The sequence below is a fragment of the Anoplopoma fimbria genome, chromosome 21 (genome assembly GCF_027596085.1).
Source record: "Anoplopoma fimbria isolate UVic2021 breed Golden Eagle Sablefish chromosome 21, Afim_UVic_2022, whole genome shotgun sequence".
Classification (NCBI taxonomy): domain Eukaryota; kingdom Metazoa; phylum Chordata; class Actinopteri; order Perciformes; family Anoplopomatidae; genus Anoplopoma; species Anoplopoma fimbria.
This window is the reverse complement of record NC_072469.1, coordinates 20,143,798-20,168,542: the sequence shown is the minus strand read 5'-3', so window position 1 is coordinate 20,168,542 and position 24,745 is coordinate 20,143,798. Positions and strand designations below refer to the sequence as shown.

General features: G+C 41.2%; 1 protein-coding gene across 1 annotated transcript in view; it reads left to right on the top strand.

Moving 5' to 3' along the window:
* The window catches only part of sema5a (sema domain, seven thrombospondin repeats (type 1 and type 1-like), transmembrane domain (TM) and short cytoplasmic domain, (semaphorin) 5A), a 112,514-nt gene that overhangs the window by 32,331 nt on the left and 55,438 nt on the right, over positions 1–24,745 (top strand). Inside the window, exons 3-6 of the mRNA XM_054623020.1 lie at positions 5,755–5,854; positions 8,221–8,266; positions 17,665–17,727; positions 20,481–20,579. Coding sequence (XP_054478995.1) covers positions 5,755–5,854; positions 8,221–8,266; positions 17,665–17,727; positions 20,481–20,579 — 308 coding nt within the window. The remainder of the gene's footprint in view (positions 1–5,754; positions 5,855–8,220; positions 8,267–17,664; positions 17,728–20,480; positions 20,580–24,745) is intronic.

Below are 24,745 nucleotides of genomic sequence, written 5' to 3'. Positions count from 1 at the left end.
CCCATGGTCTCATGAAGATATCCATTCATCTTGGTCTTCACAGTTATATTTATGCTCTGTTTCTTTAATAACCTTCATTTCAAGGCCCTGATGATAGTCTTTGTGTGGTTCAAACCCATCTCATTGTTCTTAGTCGTACAGTATACACACTGCCAAATTACAGCCCTTGCTTTTTTGCAATAAACGCAAAAAAAAAGCTTTGACTCATTGCAGAATATGCAGACACATACGCATGCATGCGTACACACGTAAACAAACCGTGTGTGAGGGAAGAGAAACCTCTCGTTAAACCTATTATCCTTCTCCTTTGTGTGTCATTGTGCTCCATGTAATGTAGTGTAATCCCAGGTTGTTGAGAATGTGTAGAGCGTGGCTGCCATGGCTCCTCTTCAGCCAAGTTGGGAGGACTACAAACACATTACATATGCCCCTGTGGATCACAGCAGCACAACACGCCTACTCTGCTCAGGGGAACCTTATCCTTTTGGACACACATTTAAGAGATCTGGCTTGAGTCTTCAGCTAGAATGTACAGTTGATTAAAGAAATAGTTTCATATTTTGGTAAATACCCCTTCGTTTTCTTGTCTCAAGTTAAACTACTTAATTGCTGGGGAGAGTGGTATCAATCTTCTTATCATATTCTCGCCAGGAAACCACAATATTCCTATGAAAGGAACATTTTTTTGGGACAGTTGGTGGGACAAAACAAGCATAATTTTGGACTCACACATTTTCACAATTTTCATGACATGTTGAGGTCAAACAATTACTTGAAAGAAATGGATTAATCAACTACAGTCAGAATAATCTATCCGGCATGTCTTTTTATTTTCAAGGTTGGGCTGACAGTACAGTAGGTCATGGAGATAAAAGAGTGATATGCTTCTCTCCTTTTGAAGCTCCCTGACTGGATCTGCAGCTAATTCCTTGTTGTTGGTGAAAAAAAAAAGATTTAACAATATCTCTAAATGTATGTCCAATATATATTTTTGTAGTTATGACCAGAGAAGGTCAAGGATTGTCTCAGTGTGTTCCAGTGACAGCATTTCTTTCTCTGTGTGTGATTGTGGCCTGACTTTGGAAGGGCGTGCCCCACATGGGTTCGACCCCACTGGGAATGGTGGTTTTTCTGACTTGGCATGACTTTTGGCTGACAGAACTGCTACTGTAGAGTGGATGCTATAGTCTAAAAAACACTTTGTGCTTTGTATGGCGGTTTTAGAAATGTAGGGTTTCAGAAAGAAAGTACACTGTACAGCTCAGCAGCTACGTTCAGAAAGTTTATACAAAATATACACTCGCTACGCCTTCGTGAAAATGGGTCTGAATATAGCTTCAACAGAAGTCCAATCTAAATGAGAGTCATTTATAGAATTATTTTAGGAGGGGTGTTGAAAGACAATCCCTATAATCTTGGTATAGGACATTTTTTTCGCCTGTTTTCAGACCAAACATTTCTAGTGTTGTAGTTCTAGACCCCTGAGATACGTATACTCTATATTAATAAAGTGTTGTATTTAACAAGTGCTCCTGGGTGAAGGCTGGAAGGCTTTTAAAGGTTATAAACTGTAATGTAAACAATGCCTCCACAGGCCAAGCTGAGGGCCACGTCTCTGAGGAGTGGGAACGGCAGACTGGTTTTACAGCCACAGACTGAGCTCAGCTTTTATCATCCCTGAACGGCTAACACATCATTAGAGAGAGGGAGGTGAAAGCAGGAAAATAAACAAATGGCCTCATAGCATTCATAAACGCAACAGGCTACAACTAGTTTCGGAGATCTTTTAATTGGTCTTTTGGGGGAGATTCTTTTAAATGAAAAGCCCTCCAAGGTCTTTGGAGCTTAAATTCTAACACATTAAGTCTGCTTTATTTTTGTCCGAGGTCAGCTACGTTCAAGCCATGTTTTATTTCGATGGATGACAAGATGTCAATGGCATGAAGAAGGGCCTGTCCATATTTTTGGATTTGAATGTCTTTCATTTACCTGCTGCAATAAAAGTCCCGCATGTCATTTCCCTACATTTTCATCTCTCTTTTTTTTTTAAGTGGCATGAAGAGATTTGGTCAACTTGTTAAAAGGTTGTCTCTTCTCCAGCACCCGCTAGAACCGAGCGACTCCTAAATACACATTAAGATTTAAATATTTTATTGCGCACTTATTTATGGCTTCACGGTGGTTTGTTTTGCATGATTCACTCTCTGTCCCGGGGCCACAGCACAGCCACAGTAATATGAGTTTTTAGGACTTTCAGCTCTAAAATGTGCTTGTTTTTCTTGCTGGAAATAACATAAAAAGAAGACAACTTTTAAGGACAGAGCAGCATGCAAAGGTCTCAACTAACTTTGCCTTTTTATTTGGATTTTGTCATACTGAGCAGGTGTTTGTTTTTTGACCGCTCGGCCAAATCGTTGTTTTTTTTCAAATCAACTTGACAAAATAGTTGCCATTCTTCTGCCGCCCATCACCACACTGCTGCATTTATAGTGAATTGGCTCATCATGTATGTATGCGCTGGCTGCCACACTCTATTTACACCACTCACAGACAACCCATTCATGTTTCAGAATTGGTTCCACATGTTGCCATTGTCGCTGGCCTGGCAGTGCTGAGGAGCACTAACTTCGAGCGCTGGCAGACTGAAGACTGGCGTGGCCACTGATGCCGGGTGTAAATATTTATATATCCTGTCATTTTGTCTCTGTGTCAACTGCTCTGTGTCAGAGCGGGGGATAACAATCAGGATGTGAGTGATGGGCTGTTCTATTTTGAGGAGGAGGGAGACAGGGGGGGGGGGGGGGGGGTGATTTGGTGTATAAGTATGTATATGTGTTTTCATGTTGGCTCAGAGCCCTGGCTGCTTTCTGAATTTTCATCCCAGTCCGTGTGTGTGAGTCTGCACGCCTGTGTGCGATTACGCCTTCGTTTCATCGGCAGCCAATCCCCTGATTTAAGCAGCTGCTGTCAACAAGCATGGATGTGATGTGATTATATTATCACATGCATTAAGAGTGTAGTGGAAATAAACCCATGTAACATGCAAAGCAGGCCTGAAATCTAGGAAGTGAGATTGGAAATGGGATTTGGTTTTTAGTGATGATTAATAGCTGGGGGTCGTCCTACTGATTTGCTTTCTATTCGATGAACAGCAAGGTTTATTTTATGGGATCATAAAAACCACCCTGGGTGCCCCTACAATTTGCTATTACAGCCCTTCCAAAAACAAATAAATATCAAGTTAGATCAAATAAGGGTGCTAAGTATCTGTGGTGAAGCTAACCAAATATCCTGCAGTGTAGCTTTTGAAAATCGTTCCAAATGTGCCACAGTATTATATCCCTACATGTAGTAAAGCCAAACAATAAGCTGCTAAACCCCCACGAGTTTGACTTTGTGAGGCTCCATATATTTCGTTCCACCGCTTCAGGAGGGCCCATCCGTGCTGGTTATGAATGTTTATGAATGGTCCTTGGCCCCATCACAAAAGGCCATAAATCTTTTGAGTGCTGCTATGTTCAATTAGAACCTTTTGCCCCTTTTTCCACACTACAACAAATATCCTCCCTTCTCTGCTTCTGTCTCAAACACACACACACACCGAGGCACACACACATTCTCACACACTCCATCACTCTGTTAGCGAGCCTCCCCTGGTGAGTCAGGGAGATTTATGGGGAGAAGCTGGGTTCGTCAAGCGGCGTCTTCCCCGAGGGGTGTCACTGCTACATTTGTATGCCAGGGATCCTCTCGATGGCGTGAAAAACAAGCCCAGTGGAGCCAAAGGATTGGCACATCCAAATCTTTGTGTCTCCCTCCAGAATAAGCAGAGCAGCAGCCATTAACCAAAATAAAATCTTTGGGGTGAAGTTGTTCGTGATCTCCAAGATATTTATTTCACCGCTGCTAATGAAAATGTATTAGGCCTGTGAAACCCAGAGTCAGACACAGGATGCTTTTTCCGCTTGCAGTTCCCTTGTACTCGTCACTGGGGACTGGAAAGAGAACAAGGGAACATGTCTTTGCATACAGTGGTGCTTTCTCGCAGCAGATGATGTTGTTTTGTTAGGAGACTTGGAGTTTGGTCCCACTACGTGAGCTGGAGGAGGCAGATGTTCTTTGGAAGCTCCCAGTTTTCTTGTTCTGTTTGTCTTCGTTCTGAATCACCAAGAAATCCCATGTTTGTCATCGAAAACCTGAAAGTACTTGCTTTTGATGCAGTCAAGGGAGAGCATGCTTTCATTTGAAACGCCGTGTGACAGGTGTGCCTGAAGAAGCAGATAATGTGTTGCAGGGAGGATATTCAAGCTGTCCTCTCCCTCTGTACTGGCCCTGATGGAGAGCTCCCTGGTAAATTAAAAAAGTCCCTTTGAAATTTTAAGTCTGGAAATAACTCACAAACGAAGTGATGAATGATTTTAGAGTAAATCACTGTAGCAAACACTGCTTAAAACTCTGCAGGAGTTCTGGCACCTTACTCAAAACTACAAATGTCTATTTATCTGGAGGAAATGTCCCATACATGGTGATGATTTTTGTAAGTGTAACCCCACAGTAAGTACAGTGATGAATTATTATGAGTGCAGATTAAGCATGTGACGAGTAATGGGCATAACACGTCACTATAATGACTGATTGACCACCCTCAACTAAACCTATCGGGTAACCGGGAGGTAGACAGGCTGGCCTCATCGCTTGGCAACCATACGGGGCCTGTGAGTCGACTGGTCAGGGGTTAATGGGCCGGGCGCCATGAGAACAGGCATGTTGTGGATAAGATGTCAGTGTCTGTCTGGGATATCTCTCTCTTACTCTCTCTCTCTCTCTTGCTCTCTCTCTCTCTTTTCATGTGTATATGTATTCACCATACCGAGGTCATTTTCCATAAGAAGTCTAATCGGTCTTCATCGCTCATCCACAGTATACATTTACATGAAAGCGGTCAGTCAACAGTTTTTATGGTTTATGAAAATCAAAGGACTGCCCACTGAGTCACAAGAAGCTACATTTCACTATTTTGAACATATTCACTTATGAATGGAGGGTTCAGTTGTCAGGTTTGTTTTTGTAAGGCTGAGAAGCACTAATGTAAGAGTGCTTTGATCTGTAGAATTTTTTCTTTTTGAACGAGTGGCTTTTTCAACCAAGTACAGCTCTTAGAATAGTTGTTATTTATTCAATCTCCTCTACATTTCCTTTAGCAGGAGAGCCCATATTTGCATCACGGCTGATAGTTGTTCAAGAATAGTAAATACATTATGCTAAACTTTGACATTATACAACAACAGAAAATTCTCTAATGATCTATCACTGTGTCTTAATTGTGCAAAAGGAAACCCAAATCACCAAAAAATGTCTAGAGGACTTGGCAATGTGTAACATATAAATCTATTCAAATGAATAGAGAGATGTTTTATTAATTTAAAGATCATGTTGGTCCCCACTGGTTAGAAGACATCAGATGTCTATCTTACTCCATCGCGTAAAAGTCCTGCATTCAAAATCTTACTTGAATAACAAAACAGTATCATCAGCTGAATGTACTTAAAGTATTGAAAGTAGATGTATTCATAAAGCTGACCCTTGCTGCTGTTAAAAACTTGGCCTTTAAGGATCCGACTCTTTGAGTGTCTTGATAAAAGTTACAGCAGCCCTTTGCACGCAGCTCACTCATCAGCACTTCTGTCATCGGCAGTCATAAACTCTCTGTTCTGATTGGCTCACACTTTTTGTTTCCTGTGGTGTCGTTGGCAGAGATGGAGCCGTGGATCTTCAGGTTCAAGGCAGAGGGCACAGTGGATTACTCACAGCTGACCTTCGACCCTGGCCAGAACGAACTGATCGTCGGTGCCAGGTAACCCATATCTGAGTGTTTTTTTGCTCTTTCTCCTTTTATTTTGTGTCTCTCTGTCTTGCTTCCCGTCTCTTTCTTTTGTTCTCAGTCCTTTTATTGTCTTTTCTTGATCAGTGATGATCAGTCAATAATCAGTTCCTCTAGGTGTCTTCAAAAGACAGAGAAAATTGGCTCTCGAATTGGTTTCAAGTCCAATGTCTTTGTCGTGCCCAGCCAAGTGTGTTTTTTTGTGTGTATTTACGTTCACGCTGTGTGAGTCTCTGGATGATTCTAGATGAAGTGCGCTCTGCACTTTTCTTAATGGCTTAGTAGTCAATAGAAAGAAACACTCACCACAATGTGAACAAGAGACAACAAGGGAGCCAGCAGGAAGGTGAGCAGCAAAACAAACAGAATCAAAGTGAGCCCAGGGAATTTACTAATGCACCCCAGGACCTTAGATGGAAAGGGCTAATCATGGAGAGTGTGCATGTGTGGACGGATGAAGAGCAAAGGTCGAGGAGGCGAGTGGATTCTCACTGAAACTGCTGACAAAATTGTGATAGTATAATATAAAACACACGTGCAATGTTTTTTTCGTTGCCAATCTTTTTCTTCTTAGTTACAACTCAGCCAGTTTTATCAACGCATGGTATTTGGAGCACTTCAATAAAATCAAATAGGAGATTTAGTTCTCTTCTCGGGGCCAACTCAACAACCAACTGAAAGGTGTTGTGGCTGGATGGATGACTGCAGGCTGGGTTAGAAGTATGAGTGATAATGGAAGGAAAGAGGGATCGATGCAAATATCAATAGAGTAAAACAGGGGGCCACCGCCACACTGAGACCTGGCTGATAGCCACTCTTCAGGAGAATGATAGATTTTGCTGAAAGTGTGTGTGTGTGTGTGTGTGTGTGTGTGTGTGTGTGTGTGTGTGTGTGTGTGTGTGTGTGTGTGTGTGTGTGTGTGTGTGTGTGTGTGTGTGTGTGTGTGTGTGCAAAAGCGTGCATGAACATTCTTGAAGATATATGATTTGTTATTTAGTTTATGAAAAGCAATTCTTGCTCTTTAAAAATGATTGCTGAAATAAAAACACATTATGGGTTGTCGTTAAAGCTATTCCAAGTTCTCTGCCTGAAATATAGTTTTTAAGAAATGCAAGGAAAAAATCGTTCAGGTCGATCTCTAAAAAGGGTTTCTGCTGTGTAACTGAACTAAACTTACCAAATGTTTAAGACAATTTTCTTTTGCCGGCATGGTCTGACAAGACAGAAGTCTCAAAGGGGGAAGAAAATCACAATAAATAATGCTTTTAGTCAAAATTGTCAGGTTTCATGTGATCTCATTTTGGTAATAGTATATAATGGTTTCAGTAGACAGCCCGAGACATTGTTAGTCAGTATACAGAATATTCTTCTTCAGAGTGCATTCATTAGATCCTAATGTTTCTTGAAAAGTTGTAAATGCCAATGAAATGGTTTTGTTTGTGCTGTGCAAATTTGAAAGGCTTCAGGCAAAGCAGGATAGGCACTTATTATGGAGGTTTCACTGCCAGGCTTTGATTTTTATTCCAATCTCTTTCTTTATCTCTCTGTTTTCATACACACAAAACTCCAGTAGAGCATACTGTAAAACTTTTTAGACCTCCAGTCTTTTTTGCCTCCTAATTATGTGTTGAAGAAACCTAGAGATCCACTGTTTGCTGCAGTAGTTAAATCCAGTTATCCACTGCATTCGGCCCCTATGAGAACCCTGATTAAACTCTTACAGCTTCTTATGCCACCAGTGAAAAGGTTAATTTGAACTTTATAAGTGGGGAAAACTTTATAAGCTTCAAATGCAGCAGTTTTAACTATACCAACTATACCAATTTTACAACTATACCAATTTTACACATAAATGTGTTTACAGGTCTTGGATTGTATTTCTGCATAAGTGAAAGTTGTATGGAGGGTAATGTAGGCGCCAGGTTTTGACAATAAAGAAGAATGTGTGGAATAAAAAAGACAATATCTCTGGTTCAGCTGCACAAATTTTGACCATTTTTCACACTGTCACTTGTGACTTTGACAAGGTTATAGGAGTGCAATGCTAAATGGGTGGAAAAAACTATTTTCGGTGTATCGACATCCTCTGAACCATTTCACCCCCAACTTGCTGTTTAAGCAGTTTAAGTCTGAGTGCTCCCTTTTGGGAGGTGGAAATCCTCTACTACTGGTGGCACCATGGGTAGGGGGTCAAAAACGAATGAAATAGAGAGATAACACAGATAGAAACTGTACAGAGCTTTGGCCTAAGAGCAGAGATCATGTAACATCCACACATATTGGTTTATTTGAAGGAACTTAAACCATCAGCTCACAAACTCCTTTTTTTTGTTTTACAGAAATCACCTCTTCAGGCTCAATCTGGAAGACCTGACACTGATCCAGGTGAGTGCTAATTCTCTCTCCCTCTGTCTCTCTGATTCTCCCTTAGTCTGACTCACCGTTTTTTCTGAGTGAGTATTCGCTCACTCTGTCTGCTCTTATACAGTCACGCTGGCGCAGGCATCCAGAGCACCGCCTGCCTCCAACAAACACCGTGCTATAGTCGTAGCGTGCTGCCAGCTCCCACAACTTTAAAGCTGTTACAGTAAAATGGTTTAGCATTTCACATGTCACAACAACTTCCCGTCTAGCGGAGTGACAGTGGGCTCTGGCGACAGCGCTGTGGGTTGATACGCAGACGGAAGGAACGAGTGATGATATAAAGTGTAGACAGCATAAATACCCTCCATGTTTAAATCCAGTTTACAACCGTATATGACATATATTCTGCAAGTGTACTGTTCCACATTTTCTAGGTCATTAATATCTTATATCAATGTCTTTAATACGATTCTACTATTTTTGTAAAACTCTCCTCCTGGTGAAGCAAAGGGCCTGAAATATTAAACATAAATTAAAGAATGCCGACTTCAGGGCTTGAGTTCTGCCTATGGCGACATGTTGTAAAATTTGCACAAAACATGCATGAATAGAAGTATGCTCAAGGTAGCAATTATTCTTTTTTTTCCCCTTCTCCCACATGTTGTCATTCTAATTTTTTTCTGCATCCTCTCATTTTTCTTCCTTTTACTTCACTTCTATGAGCCCACATCCCCCTGTGGCGCTAAGCATTTTGTGACCCACTGAGTTACTATACAAACATTGACAGATTGAGGGGTTTATTTCTTGATGGTAGTAATCAGGCCGCTTTGATGCTTTGACAACTCACAATGTTTGCCATTTACACCGTGGAAAACCAGGGGAGAGGATGAGGAGAGGAGAGAAAGAGTATAGCTGGATTGAACAAAAGGGAACGCTGGTGATATAAATCCGCCTGGAAAGGGAAAATGAGAAAAACGGTGTTGGCTAGGAAGGAGTGGAGGTTCAGCACACACAAAGGAATCAGGGAGCAGCAAGACAGCACGCAGACGGGGGGAAGCAACCCCCCATGGAGATAGACGAGGATTCATGCGGTCTTTTGTGGCCGCTCACTGGGACACAGATGCTTTTTAAAACATGCTCTGTGCCATCCGAGCACCCAATCATCCCTCCTTCTTTATTTCATCCTGCGCTCGGCTGGCGCTGCAGAATCAGAGAGGAGATTCCACCGACCCAATCAACCCCCTCATCTCCAAGACATCTTCTCTTAAGAGAATAGGACCTGGTAATCCCTGCCAAGCACTGGCGCCAATTTAAGATGACCTGTGCCCTCGTGCCTGCTTTGCATTAGATTGGACCAGGGCTGTAGAGTCAAGGGGAAGGCTAAGTTCAACTGCTGAAGTGCTATTCTTCTATTCACCTCCCTCTGAAATCCTTTTTTCTCCTTCCTTCTTTTTTCACCCTGGCATAAAGCAGGAGATTAATTGCACGGAGATTTGGTTGCCTCTCTGGCTGGGTTGTTGGATATGAAAGACTTGAATGAATTTCCCCTTTGGCGCCCGTTGCTCCGCTCACATTATATGCATTGCTGATTGATCAAATAGATTTGCAAGGGACTATGGTGCCGAGCGTCGGAGCGAACAAAGAAAGTTTGAGCACAAACAGTCGTTAGCTTTTGGTTGCACCGCTGTTCAAAAGAGTTGCATGAGGTTATTTTTTTTCTTCCTTTCCTGCAGCAGGAAAACAAGCTAAAAGCTACACCTACGCTTTTCTTTGTGATTTCACCCCAGCCCCATGCATCAGCCATGTCAGATAACGCCCAGTGGCGGTGATTTGCTCTTGCATGGCTGGCAGCGTAAAAGAGGGAGGCTGTGTATGGTTTGATAGAGCACGAGGCTTAGAGCCGGTGTAATACAAACCACTTATAATACACTAAAGAGGTGGATATAATTACCATATGATCAATGACGGGCTGATCTCATCTTGTATATGCATGCATAAACATTTATGAAAACAACAGCCAAGGACTTCTGCCACATGAAGGCAAAATGAATCCTACTCACTTTTCCAGCCCTTAGTTGCAGTATGGTGAGTTGTTTTCAAGCATTGTGCAGGGCAGACAATGACCCCTGAATACTTGGTAGGCTTACCATAGTGTTGCGGAGGGTTTAGAGCAGGGGTGTCCAAACTTTTTTCACTGAGGGCCACATATAGAAAAATATACGAAAGGCTGGGCCACTCACTAGAGGTGAGGTATATCGCCTCACCTCTAGTGTATTAAAGTTAACAAAATCAATCAAATGTAGGTAAATTATGCTTGATATTTGAATATGCTTAAAGAAAAATCACAACTTTCCATTAATGGGTTTTCATTTATTTTGTTATAAAAATGGTTGGCAGCTCATTTTCAAAACAGCAGCCTGAGATTGCTTCTTACTCAGGATGGTGATCCTTCACAGCCCTGTATACAGAGAGGGGGAGAGAGAATAGGGGGACAAAGGGATGGGTATATTTAAGCTAGTTATACAAATAAGTTATTGGGGTTGTTAACAAATTAACTAACGTTTGTTAGAAAATGTTATCAACTTTAATTGATTTATTCGAGCCGTATGAACCGAAAATAAACAATTTTACTGTGATTTAATTGCAATAAATGTACAAAAAGGGACGCTGAAATAACAACATAATGATGGTGGTTTGTAAAAAGTCAGAATTCATGTTTTGTTAGTTCTCTCTGCAGGAGGAGAAGGACATCACTTTTAAAATGCCTGTTTTGTGAACGGAGCTCGGATCGATGACAGAGTGACAGGAGGAGAAGCTCAACGCTGATTGGCTGTCGCAACACAGCGTCCAGCGAATATTTCACCTGATTCGCGCCGCCAGGCTCGAGTTCGCATCTACTCGCGAATATTCGCGTCTGTGCATTGACTTTACATGTAAACTAGACGTGCAAAATATTCGCTTCGCTTTTGGTGTGAACGCAGCATTAAGTGCAAGTTTCATGTGTGGGCCATATTCCATTATGTTTTTAGAATTTGTAGCGCCAGCGGGCCGCAGTTGGCCCGCGGGCCGTAGTTTGGACACCCCTGGTTTAGAGTGTAGTGACACTTTGGGTGGTAGCTAAACACTGCTGGTCTAACCCGCTCTATTGCACATATCGAGTTGAGACTCACAGATCGATGGAGCCTGAGCCCAGCAACCATAATCTCCTCAGTAAATGCCCTCCTATCTTGCAGGTAATAAAAAATTGAACAAGAACATCACACGTAGGAGAGAATGGGGAACTTTGTTCAAAGTGTTGATGTGAAGCCATCTGAGAACTTTTACGCTTTCATTGCCCAATTTTAAGGGCTACCCCTCAATTTGTTTTCTTCAGTGAGTCCTGGCAGTGGAAAGGGTTCAGTCACTTTCTGATAGAGGTCTGTTCACACATCTGTCTGAGAAACTGTTTACACGTCAGCCAGACACTTTGAGAATCACAAAGAGAAAATCTTCCACATTACATAAACTTGTTAGCATGTACTCGAACTGAATGGCAATCAGTTTGAAGTAGGAAGAATCAGACCTTGAAACATAAGCAAGCCCTATAGCCTTGATTAGAGTTAATATCTGGCACTTGAAGTTTATTTTCTGTAGTGTCTAAGAGGCCTCTCCCTTTCAACCTCTACCCTCATCCTCACTGATCTGGAAAACAAGAACAAAAGGTGGATCATTTTCTCCTTGCTCCCCTTTCAAACCTGGACAGCTGAAGTGAAGAAAAATAATACAAGGACATAACTATGCAGCATGCACAGTTCACAAAACTTTTAGAGCTACCTCAGCCAAAGAATAAGCAATAAAAACAACAACCACAAAGCACAATATCCTTCCTTCTTCTACAGGTGAATCCCACTTTATATCTCACATCTGTTCGATATCGTCCTTCTTCCCCTTCAGTCCGGCATTCAGCTCCTTGCCCTCGTAGGGCAGCAGAATCCTCACTGGCATCGCCATTATCCACCTACCATGCCCACTGCAGAAAGGGGACAAACACTGGTGAATTGGCCCTTGTGCATTTGCATTGTGTTCAATTTCCCATTGTGCTGCCAGGTCTGATGAATGGCCAAACTGGCTCAATGTACCACTCAGCGTTGTGTTTCTGTCTGCCCATGTGTTCCCCAAATAATTTCCTTTGACGTCGTTGAATACCCTAATTCAGTGATCCCCCTTACCTGCTTTTACCACCACCTTTACCCTTTCACACCTGGTTTTACAACAGGCTACACACTTTCATGCTGGTCCTGAATGCCAAAGTATCTAATTTGCAGGCACAATAAGAGCTTGTTGAATTTCACAATATCCAAAGCAACGGTGCTAATGTAAGAAGCCTTTAAAGAAGAAGACGTAAGAATCCAATATTAGCGTGCTGTTTCCATGCTAAATCGAAACAGGATGCAGACACTGAGTTTCAACAGAAACACTGTGGCACAGCATTAGTCAATAAGCACTAGGATGAGGAGGATCAGTGGCACTGGTCACCATTCGATACAGCAGCAGAGGAGAAAAGTAGTGGATATTCACTCCAGCCTCTCTCTGTTCTCACGAAAACTCTATCCATGACAGCTCCTCTTGGCGACAGTCACTGTATGGTGTTGAGATGTATATTGTGCTTCCATTTTTCTTCACTTCCCTTTGATAATGTCGTTACGACAGAAAGGGGACTCCAAAGCAAACAGTAGGCTCCCTCCAGTCACACATGTTGTATTTCATGGGCCTGCCTCTTGCAATTACACTTCTTCAGACAGACAATTAGCCCTGCTAATCAGTAGCTTACAGAAACTGTCCTCCATAGCTCTGCAAGCATTGCTAATTCAATTACTAGAACCCAGTAACTCGGCCATTTACATGCATGGAGTGAAACGCATCAGTGGGATTGGAGATGCAAATACCAGCACACTCAGTGATATCATGGAGATGCTTAAGCAAGTAGTAAGAGGCAGAGCAGGGGGTCGTTAAAACTCTGACTTGTCTTTTTATGGTGTCATGACGATACGTGTAGTGACGCAGACCTACACACTCGCTGAGACATGACATCAAGACCAATTTCATGTGTAAATCTTTCAGCAGTTTACATCAGCAGACATCAGTGTGAATAGTATAGTGAATAATATTGTGCCAGCACATCAAAAGGCAATAGCAGCTATTCATGAGACAGATTAGGTTTCCCCGGCAGGACTTGTCCGGCTCTCACTCCCGACTCGCTGTCCCCTTGTAATGAGGCACACAGCCAGTCGTTTCATAGAGCTAGACAGCTGTCAGCAGCGAGTGTGTTCTCCGGACCCTCTTTATGCAAAATATATTCAGTATCATGTCTGGAAACAGTGCTCTTTTAAAATTCAGCTCCTCACTCCCTCCTCCGTCTCACTGACTACTTCACTCTGCCCACACTGTCTCCCTTGTTCTGGCTGACTCCTAAGTTGGACTCTGTTTTCTCTTTGTTGCTTTTTTTGTCTGTTTTCCGTTATTTTCCTTTTTTCTGCCCTCTCCTCTGTCTCTGTCTATCTCCCTCCCTGCCCACTCTCTCCCTTGGTATCTGTCCTGAACGCACCTCGACCACAATGGCCCCTCAGTGTGAGCGCTGACGAGAGCACAATGGTTCATCTCTGAGGATTACAGGGGACAGTCGAGAGGGCGGACACACGCAACATAACATCTTACAATTTTTCTTTTTTTATCTTCCCTGAAGCAAGAAATTACTGCTACCAATTGTGCCACATTATCTCTGCCTCTCTCTGAATTCATGCATGTTAATCACATTCTATTTATCTTTACTTAAGATTTGGCTGTAAACCTTTTGTTAATAATAAGCACTCACCAAGTGATTGTTGAGATATGACAACAAAATTATACAAAACGAATACCAATGCTTGGTCAGTAACTTCAAACAATGACGCTCAGTTTCCATGCCAGTTATATTCACAGTGTGTTTTCAAAGTAAACTTCTAATGTTCTCTTAGTATATTATTAGCTATCCGTATGAAATACGGATAGCTAATAATATATAATAAAACTACTTGTTTGTTACGTAACTGACATTAATAAGTAACAAAACACAATACGTCAATTTTGACCTGGTTCCACATGGGACACAGACAGCTGTCTCCTGGGTGAAAGTCCCTCCCATTCAGCCTGACCGTACTGTCTCGTTTCTTGTACTACGTCAGTAGCTCTGCCAATCTAATTATGACGCCAATGGGTTAATATGGAGTAAGATGAGTAAGTATTTGAAACACAAAAGTAAGGCACAAAAGTAGTAGAGTTTTTATATACACTTCAGTTTGCCATGTGTGTATAAAGAAAACTGGACACTATTTTCCAAGATTTCACTATAGAGCCACTACACACCAAATCTGCTTCACAGCCCCGCACAGTATCTGGAGGGGTTGCAGTTTGAAGACCGACTTCCTGGTACAACTTTGATCTACTGTATATATTGTAGTCACTTTCAGTTTAAAATTCAAATTAAATTTATACCAGCTGGTTAAACTATCGGCTTGTTTACAGTGTGTCTGATCATCCGTGTTTTGTTTGTTTTTTGTTGCCCTGGCTTTGGTAGTGATGTCAGTTGTTCCAAAATCTTTCCCTTTTAAATACTGAGTAAGTGAGTACAATGTTATCATACCCAATGAAATGAATGAAAATAGATAGTTGTAATAAACCATAATTATCCTCTAACAGCTGTATAGCTCTTCCTTTTCCTCAATATGCGATTGGTGCTTCTCTCCAGAGATGATTACAGTGCCATGATGGATATTTCATTTTCTTTTGGGCCAATTCGCCACCATGCTCGACTCACTAAATTAAATTCGGGTCCTCTCTTATTCTCTCATCTTCTTTGTTTCCCCACTAAGTCTCCATTTCAGTTTCTTATAGGTGACAAAGGCACAAAAAAATCTTTGTAAAGCAGCTTAGTTAACCAGAGCACATTCTAGACATATTTCTTTTCAGGAAAATATTCATCTTAGGAGCACAGTGGCTGAACAAAAGCCATGTTAATGAGATGTTAATGTTTATTACTGGCACTGGCACTTGTGATTTTGTTCTTTAGTCTAGACCATTTGAGGCAGGGCAGTGAGATAGAGTAGCTTTAGTGGTCAATGATGCCAGCATTTACCCAATTTACATACCTACAGACATCACCCTTATCAGCAGTCATGAAATTCATTTATGAAGTCGAGATGATTTGAAAAATGTATTTTTAACCCTTTTAAATCACATTTCCTGTCATAGTGTGCACCTATTTAACAATTGATACAAAGACCTGCGGTTCCATCCATTGTCCGCATTGGACAAGATACCGAACCCCAAATTGCTCCTGGCGGTTCTGCCATTGGTGTGTGATTGAGCAATGGGTTCCATGGGTAGTTTGTTAGCTTATATAGCGTCTGCCGTCAGTGTAAAAATGTGTGTGTGATTGGGTGAATGAGACATGTAGTGTAAAGCACTTATGTGGTTGAAAGACTAGAAAGGCACTATTTAAATGAAAGTCCATTTAACATTTAAATTCTAAGCCCGCCCGCCCACTTTCAGGCACTCCAAACAAATGCATAGGATTCGATTTGAATCTGTCCACTGCTCAGTATTCGGTTTCACGGGGGAATATTGTCACAGTACTGTAGCAAACACTCTACTTTCAATTCTATTGAGACTAGAAGATGTAATACTTTATACTACCTGCTTTAAACCATTTCAGGTGATGATTAATCACATATTCGTCCCATATTGATTAAAGCAACCACTTTGCCCCCATTAGCGTAATCTCAAAGTGTAATTTTGCATTGTATTATGATTGATTTTACCCTGAACATGAGTGAGTAAGGTTTCAGGCCATTAACAGGTCCACCCCGCCCCCCCACTGGGATTAGCTAAAGCACTTTCAGCCCCTACGTTCAATTCAGCTGGGAAACGCTGTGTTGCTGTGTGTGCAGGCTGTGCTGCTTGTGCTGATGTGTGTGGTTTGTGTCTGTGTTGGCTGCACGGCTCCAGAATAGCCAGCTTTAGCCTGGAATGTGAACTGACACACACATACACGCACAGAGAAGAGCGAGAGAGAAGCCAGCTCACATTAATACTCCATATCTTATCCTCCCTGAATAGCACCCCCACACCCTGAGCTTTCTTCTCTCTCTAAGCTCCCTCCTGTTACTGCCTATGTGTGCATTTATGTGGGAGTGTGTACATACGGGTCGGGTGGCTTTACAACCCCAAAGGCCAGTGAGGCGGAAAGCGAAAAATCTTGTCATAAAACACACACAGGAAACTCAGAGCCGTCTCAAAGAGGAAATGAAATAAGTTTTCCTCAGTGCTGAAGGGGGCTCAGCTTTTGTTTCCCCTCTTGTCCTGGCATAAAACAGTCCTGATACCAAGGTGAAATCTAATATTCTGTCTCAGTTAGTGATATTTACTATATTCCTACAGAGTGTTCCTGCGCCTCCTCTAGCCACTAGCCAGGTAATTACTGCAGGAAACTCTTGTCTATGTGGCCAAGAAAGAAGTTGAATAGTTTTATTTTTGGAGACTTTTCGTGACTTGGTGTTAAGTGCATTAGTGCAGCGGCCAATTTTTCTGTTAAGTATTCCTCTGTCTGCCAGAATAGAGAACTTTTGTCAATGAGAAAGCCCCCCCTAGAGGTCAGGCTGAAATTAAACGGTAGAAATTGGAGCACGCTAGTGTCTTCACCCCGGGGGAAGACGAGTCGAGGTTTTATCTTCTTATTCCCCTCCGTCCTGTAGTAAAATGTAAAAGGCGGCCCGTTGTTTCTTCCTCACATGTAAATCACGTTGACATCCTTCTCCAGGGGACTCGCGTGTAACGCCTTACACATAAATCAAAATCGGGCATCCAGCTCTGCACAAACTTGTCACTTGTTTCTCAAGTTCTGTGCTTGGTATGCACCTTAATTGGATTATGTGTCTGTATTTAAGATGGCTTATAAACGGGTGTAATGTTAGTATGTGTGTGTGAGCGTCTATATGTGGGATTGAGAGGAGAGTGAAGCAGTATTGTCAGATTTAATTTTCTGTTAGGTTTTGCTTTAATCCATTCCTCCTACTCAAGTCAAAGAATAATCAGAACCAAAAATCAGTGCTTCACCAGCATTTCTGACTTATCTCAGTATATGGTTTTCTATTACATTTGTGACTGTGTTTCATGTTTTCTCTGGTATTTTTATTGCCGCTGCTATCTTAGACAAAGTCACCAGCTATCACATTAACTTCAAGAAGGTGCAAATTCTGTGAGTTGGGAGCCAGACATTGTTTTCTTTTGGTTCCCTGAGTGGTTTTCAAAGTGGTTCGTGATGACATGGCACCAAATGTTTCTGATGTTTTCTTCTTCGTGATGGTTTATTGGGAGCTTTATACTGCTTTTCTTTCTCTCCGCAGGAGGCTGAGTGGCACTGCGATGAGTTCACCAAGGGAGCCTGCTTCAGCCGTGGGAAGTCTGAGGTGAGTTTAAGTGATGTCTGAGTTTTTTAAACATCACCCTGTTATATTGCCTTATCTGACACTTGTCACCATGCTGAGAAAAACAAGTTCAGTCAATGTTGTAAAAAAATAAAAGAATGTCTTGTCCTCTGTAAAAGTGCACCCACTTAGGTTCATGTTTGTGACTTTGCAGCTAACTGAACCGATTGGTTTTAATAAAGACAATTAAAGGGGTATTCAAGCATTTTAGTATTACATTAAGTTTGTTGGTGTGTGAAGGACAAAAAGCCTAGATCCTACCATTCCCATAGTGCAACTCAATGACAACCCTTTGTTTTGTTTCTCCCTCTATGTCTAACAGTTTGGCTAACAAACTTCAAACTCCACAAACATGTGAGCGGCTCTGTAAGGCTGTACTTGAGCTAAATGCTAACATCAGCATGTTATTATTGAGAAAAATAACAAATGAATGAATGCTATCTACCAGTGGAACTGAATGCCCCTGATGTTAGACCCTACCACCAGCGAATCAATACTGCATAACAGCTACAGAAAATAGATCCCGCTTTATTTTTACAGGCAGTGTTGATTAAATCAGCTCCAAAAAACACATCAAATAGCTCACTAAAATGTAAAAAATGTCAAGTTATGATGAAACATACTGAAGACTGAAAGGATCGTGGGGCTCTTTATTCAGCTTTAAAATAGACTCTCTGGGAATCCCTGCTTTTTATGATAGACTGTCCTCAAAAAGGTTTTAAATCAACTTGTTTTGAAGTAAAAAGGTTCCCAAACCACCGCCACACTCCTATTTATAGGCCTTTTAAAGGGAGTTCCTATTGTTTTTGTAGTTTCGTATTGTGCAGAAGTGTATGTTTTTGTATGTGGTCGGCTAGAAAACTCTTGTCCTCAAAACAGCTGGTTTAGAGCTGAACTTCACTTGTAGGTGAACTGCCCAGCCCTGATCCCTGTATGTGTGTGCACGGCTGTGTATTTATCCTCCTGTGAAAGGTGGTTTGGGACCGATAATAGGCATGCACGGGCTGGCCAGCATAAGATAGCTGTTTGGAATTACAGAGCGGAGCTACCTCAGTCCTTGAGAGTCACTGCTGTCGCCCAGAGTCAAATTGTTTTGCTCGCTGTTCCCCTCTGAGGATCAGGTCCTGTGATGTACACTAAGAATAGCATAAAAAGACTTCATTCTCCGGCAGTTGACAGGGCCGACGATGGTTTATTACCTAGCTCAGCGCGCAGCAATATACCATCGCTTAAGCTATTATACAGATACCGTGCCTGTGCTTTGAGTGAATTTACAAGTGATTGTATTTTTTTTTTTCTCCTAATGCACGCGTCTGCTCTTCTCTTGTTTATTTGATTTATTTCAACCGGGAGAAGAAAGGGGAGTTAAATTGACTTGACAGGACTTGATTGCAGCCTCTGTTTTGTTTTATAATGTGAGAGCCAAGCATAACAGCCTCTGTATTACAGTACAGACGAGGAACATTTGTCAGGAAGTTTTTGTAAACAAGTCAAGACTGTTAGGCTGGGCAAATATTAAATATGCCGTTATTTACCGCAGAAACAAACTGCAGGGGAAGAATTGAATTATGCAGGCCCCTCACAAGCCACCCTCACTCCTGCATCAATGCGCACACATTTACACAAGCATACAGTGCACAATGAATTACACAATCAGCTGCAGATATATAGGCATACCTAACAAGTTTTACTATACACACACACTGTTTTGAAGAACCACACACATGAACACGTACACACATAGTTAGGCTGTGCTTAGCACCAAGAAACGAGTTGTTTTATGAGCCAACCTTCATTTTGATAGGGGGAAATAAAAGCCCTGCCCCTCATTTCTCCCTCTGTCTCTCCAATGGGTGCCCTCTACTTCTAAAGCAGGCCCTTGAGGGAGAAGTAGGAGGGGGAGGTGGTGTTGCCCTGGGCATTTCGAGTGGCTCAGACACTAGCAGATTTACAGGGTTTGAAATTTCTACGAGGGTCCCAACCCAGACGTGGCCCCTTTCAGATGGAGCAGCCCCAATGAGTTTATTACCTTGTCCTAGGACAAAAAAAAACAAACGCCACTCTCTGACATAAACACTGACTGCTGTTGTTTTGTTGATGGAAATCCCCAGTAAACCTGCATGAAAGCCCTATGGCGATGTTGCAAGTTCATGACGTTCAGCAGCAATCACTCATTCAGTCAATCATTCACCACGTCGGCATCACTTCAAACCAAGCGCTGAGAGGTTTTGCTAGAATCCCAGGCCAAAAGCTCAGCGGAGGAGTGAGACAAGGAAAGATTGGCGAACGTGGGGCCTTCTTCACCATAATTAAGGGGAAACTTGTTTGAATTGATTAATCTAGAGAGCATGCTCAAAATGCCTTAATTAAGAGTATTAGAGGCTACACCTTCTTTTCACTTTTTGACCAGTCAACAAAGCCCAGGCAATTTTTTCTAAACTAATCCTGAGTGGTCCTCGCTCACGCCTGCTGCAATTATCTGTTCTCTACCTCAATCAGATCCCTCTCCAAATCCGGTCCCTGTTGAATGAAGATGTGACGTGGCTAAGCTGTGTGGGCATTAGCCTTGATTTGACTCTGTCAGGCTTGGCCACGTTTTAGAGTAGCCCTCCTGCAGTTGCAGGTGTTTGTCTCATTTATTGGCATAAAGTGTAATTTTGTTTCCCTGCCTAATGCTGCTGCTTGTCAGCGGATAGATAATGGTGCTGCTGCCCTTTGCTGGTGTGTTTCCACAGGAGGAGTGCCAGAACTACATCAGGGTGCTGCTGGTGAACGGGAACAGGCTGTTCACCTGTGGAACCAACGCCTTCACCCCCATCTGCACCAACCGAACGGTACGAACAACAGCGGTTTCCCTTTGTTGTTGTTTTTCTGACTGTTTCTACCATTTTGTTTGAAGGGTTCATGCAAATGCTAATTATTCTTAGCCAAATTAATGCTTCTGATTCTATTTAAATAACTGTGTTGTTTTATTATTTTTTATGTCAACTATTATAGTTTAGTTGAAATTTGGCATGTCTTGTCTTTCTTCTTCATTGTGCTATTTCCTCTTCAATATTTGAGTTTTTCCAACCCAACACTTAATCTGGTCAGTTAATCAAATAGTACTAGACTTATTAATGTTATTTGTTCTAAAGAAGACAACACACCCTTCTACTTACACATGAAAAGGCAAATTTATGAGCAATAAAAGGCAGTATTTCTCTGTTCACAACAATCATAGGTTTTGCCAATACAGTCTTATTTAGTATGGTGGGGCTAATATAACCATAGTATAATAATATATATGGTAGCTAATGTTACCTTATATTAGCTGGACAGATAATCCTGTAGAACATATTTTATTTTACTGACTTTATTATTCTTGTCTACTTGTGCTCCTGTTACACAAACCATCACCACTATCCCATTATTGTCAAGTCATGTGGCCTCAATGGTTGCTATTTAACAAAAGTTGAATTTGCAGGAATTAGGTCAAAATCTGGAGATAATAGAATTGTAGAAAGATTTTGGCATTGATGACTATCAAAACACAGAGATACATGACAGTCCAGTGGCCAAACTAAATAGAAGTGACAAAGGAACTATGAGACAAGCTAACAAGGCTAACCGAAAACCTTGGCTATTCTGAGTCATATGACTGTCAGTGAGGTGACCCTCGCTTTATGCACTTAACAGTCCCTCAAGAGTCTCATTACATTACATTATTAGTCATTTAGCAGACGCTTTTATATTTTTTTATATCCAAAGCGACTTACAGTCAGTAGTATATTACATATCATTCACCCATTCACACACTGATGACAGGCTACCATGCAAGGTGCCACCATCAGACTCTAACTAACATTCATCATCCAGTCCACACCGATGGCAAGCCTTCAGGAGCAACTTGGGGTTAAGTGTCTTGCCCAAGGACACATCGACTGCCGAAGCCGGGTATTGAACCACCGGCCCTCTGATTGGAGAACTACCTTGCTCTCCACTACGCCACAGCCGCCCCGTCTCCCAACATTATTGCAGTGCAGGATGGTAGTTGACAGCAGCCATAGTTGCTCAGTTGTGTTTCTTTTTTTCTAATGCTATATTTGTTAGTCGGTCACACCTAATACCCCAGGAACACATCTTGATAAGTCATTAACCTTCAATAGCAGTGATATTTCAACCTGGTTAAGCGTGATAACTTTGCAAATACAAAATTAAAGTGTTCTTGATCAAACTGACAATGTCAGAAGAAAAGGCCACGGTTGGTGAACACATTTAATCAAGATGTGATGGGATTGTGATCTTGATATCACAGGATTTACTTTAGGGTGGCTGTTCTCGCTTGCTCTGTTGTGCTGTCAGGTATGTAGACTAATTATGTGATGAATCTTATTTAGCTCGGTTATTAAGGAAGTCTTGTTTCCTCAAAAGTGTGAAACGTCATAATCAAAACATTGCCTTAAGCTAATTTTCTCCTGATAATATGTCCTTGTCTCATCTGTGTGGCTTTGCCCTTCTTCATGAGTCATTGCCGTTAATTAGCTTTTATTTATTCCTATCAAAGCATGATGTCTTTTCTTCTTCTATATCTAATTCTCGTAAGGTCCAATGTTTTCAATCCTCTCTATCTCATTCTTCTACAAATTAGAAAAGAAAAGTAACTGAAGTGGGGTTCTTTTCATTAACTATAGTTAAGTTCAGTAGAGACCAACATTTAAAATGTCAGACTATTGCCTATCTTTAAAACATATCAAGTACCTATGTCTTCTGTGGGATTTCAGAGGAGGACGCTGCAGGAGTTTACCATTATGATGACATTTGTTTTGGTCCAAAAGCACTACACCCAAAGGTCATGGGCTCATAATGACTGTTTACCGCTGTGAAAATACATATAGTTGAAATGTCATGACATTATTATAGCAGTATTTCATCGGGGGCTGTCATATTTGCCCACTGAACGTCGTTAATGTGAAACACAGGTCGAGTTTAGCAACAGCAATGGAATCGTGCTCAGACAGATTTACTATCAGTTGTGATGGATGGACGGATGAGGAGCAGAATATTTTATTAGTCTAATAAGTGCTGTGAGGCTACAGATTAAACAGCTGTTCTTTCTCTAACTTTTAGCCATGCTTCCACTGATGATGGCGATGATGAGAATAGCCGCCTGGAGTATGTCTTTTAATAAAAACGTAAAAAAAATAGCACATTTCCGGCATTTTAGCTTCTTATTATTTAAGGAGGAGTTTGAGATTTGCAGGTAGAGCTATATTGCTGATTCAAATATCAAATTAATTCAATTTACATTTATTTTTGCTTATTCATACATTTGCACAATTGTATGCTATGTGAGGAATCATTTAATGTCTTTACAGAATAATTCAGATTAAGGACAAAACTGAAATGTTTTATCGATGCTACTTAAAAAAAACACATCATTACACTTTAAAACATTTTGAAGGATGAAATTTTAAAAGAAACATCATACCATACTTTTTTGGTCATCAAATATTTGAGTAATCTCCACATGGATTTCTGTATTATTCATCTGGAACTGTATAGTAGTATTTCAAAAAGCACCATCAATTGGAATATTTCTTTTTATAGCAACACACTTTGATAATAGTTTGACATTTTGAGAGTGAGATAAGAAAAGCAATACCACCCTCATGTGTGTATGTTGGATATGAGGCTACAGCCAGCAGCCAGTTAATTTAGCTTAACATAAAATAATGTAATCAGGAGGGACAGCTGGTCTGCCGCTCCAGAAGTATAAGAAAATCAGCCTAAAAGCTCAGTAAGTAAAATGGACTCTTACGTTTTTACACTTTCATTTTTATTTTTTATGTATAACATTAACAGGATATATCATGGTCATTAGCTGTGAACTGCACTTAATGGATGTGGTGACAAATTAACATTTGTGGTCAAATAGCCACACAATGGAGAGATTAATGCCGTATCCGATGTGTTGTAGTTGGTTTTTGGGTTTCCACCTCCGATGAAGAGCAGCATACAACTATTTACCTTTACACTATCTCATACAAAGACCAGAGTCCAAAAGGGGTTCTGTGTCTGTCAGACAGTCTGAAGGGGATACTGCCATTTCAGCAAAGCAGTAATGTACAGCACAGCAAACCAAAGGGCCGGTAGATTTAATAATGAAATATTATGACTTTATTCTCATTCAATTATGACTTAATTTTTTTAACATCACAGCTTACACCTCAAAATACAACTTTTTTTCTCAAATTTTCAGAGAACACAGATGTGTGCTTAATGTTTTGAATGAGCAGAAATCCTAATCTCTAAACAACAGGGGTTTATATATGAATTAAAATGAATTTATGGATCACTGACGTGAATATAATTTAAAGAGATTACTTCCCCAAACAAAGGACACAAAAGAGGAAGGAAGAGTCAGTCATGCCTACATATGTGTTGAGTCAGCAGAGATTGATATTGAGAGAAGTTGATTTACTGAAGTATAAATAATTGAAAGCGATACAGAATGCCTTAAAGCCTTACTGCATTATATTCCTTTATATTTTCATTTTTCTTCTCCCACCTGGATTTTGTATTTTCCTTTACATAAATAAAGACATTGCTATCATAAATTGGAAATAAAGTGTTCGACACTTGAATTTCATAAGACAGCACCCCCAGGCCCCCTGCTTCATATGTATCTCCCCTCCTTTAATGAAATAAAACCTTGGGTCACTGGTGGGAGGCAGTAGTTGTGGAGCTTGACAGATAGCTGCTAGAATGTGTCAGTTGCACCAACAGTGGAATATCAACGATAATCCTGTTGCAGCATGGTCCGATGAAAAAAGCTTGTGGTGTCATTTCCTGTCATAGTGGGTAGTTAAAAAGTCTCTCAACAACCACAATAGCCTCTTAATAGCACCACACATAGCACCCAACTTTCTCTCACAGCAGTCTATGAACGCTGTGAGTCGTCTCCTTCTTAAAAGTCTCTATTAGAGGAATTCAGAGTCGCTTCAGTGTTCTACTCACA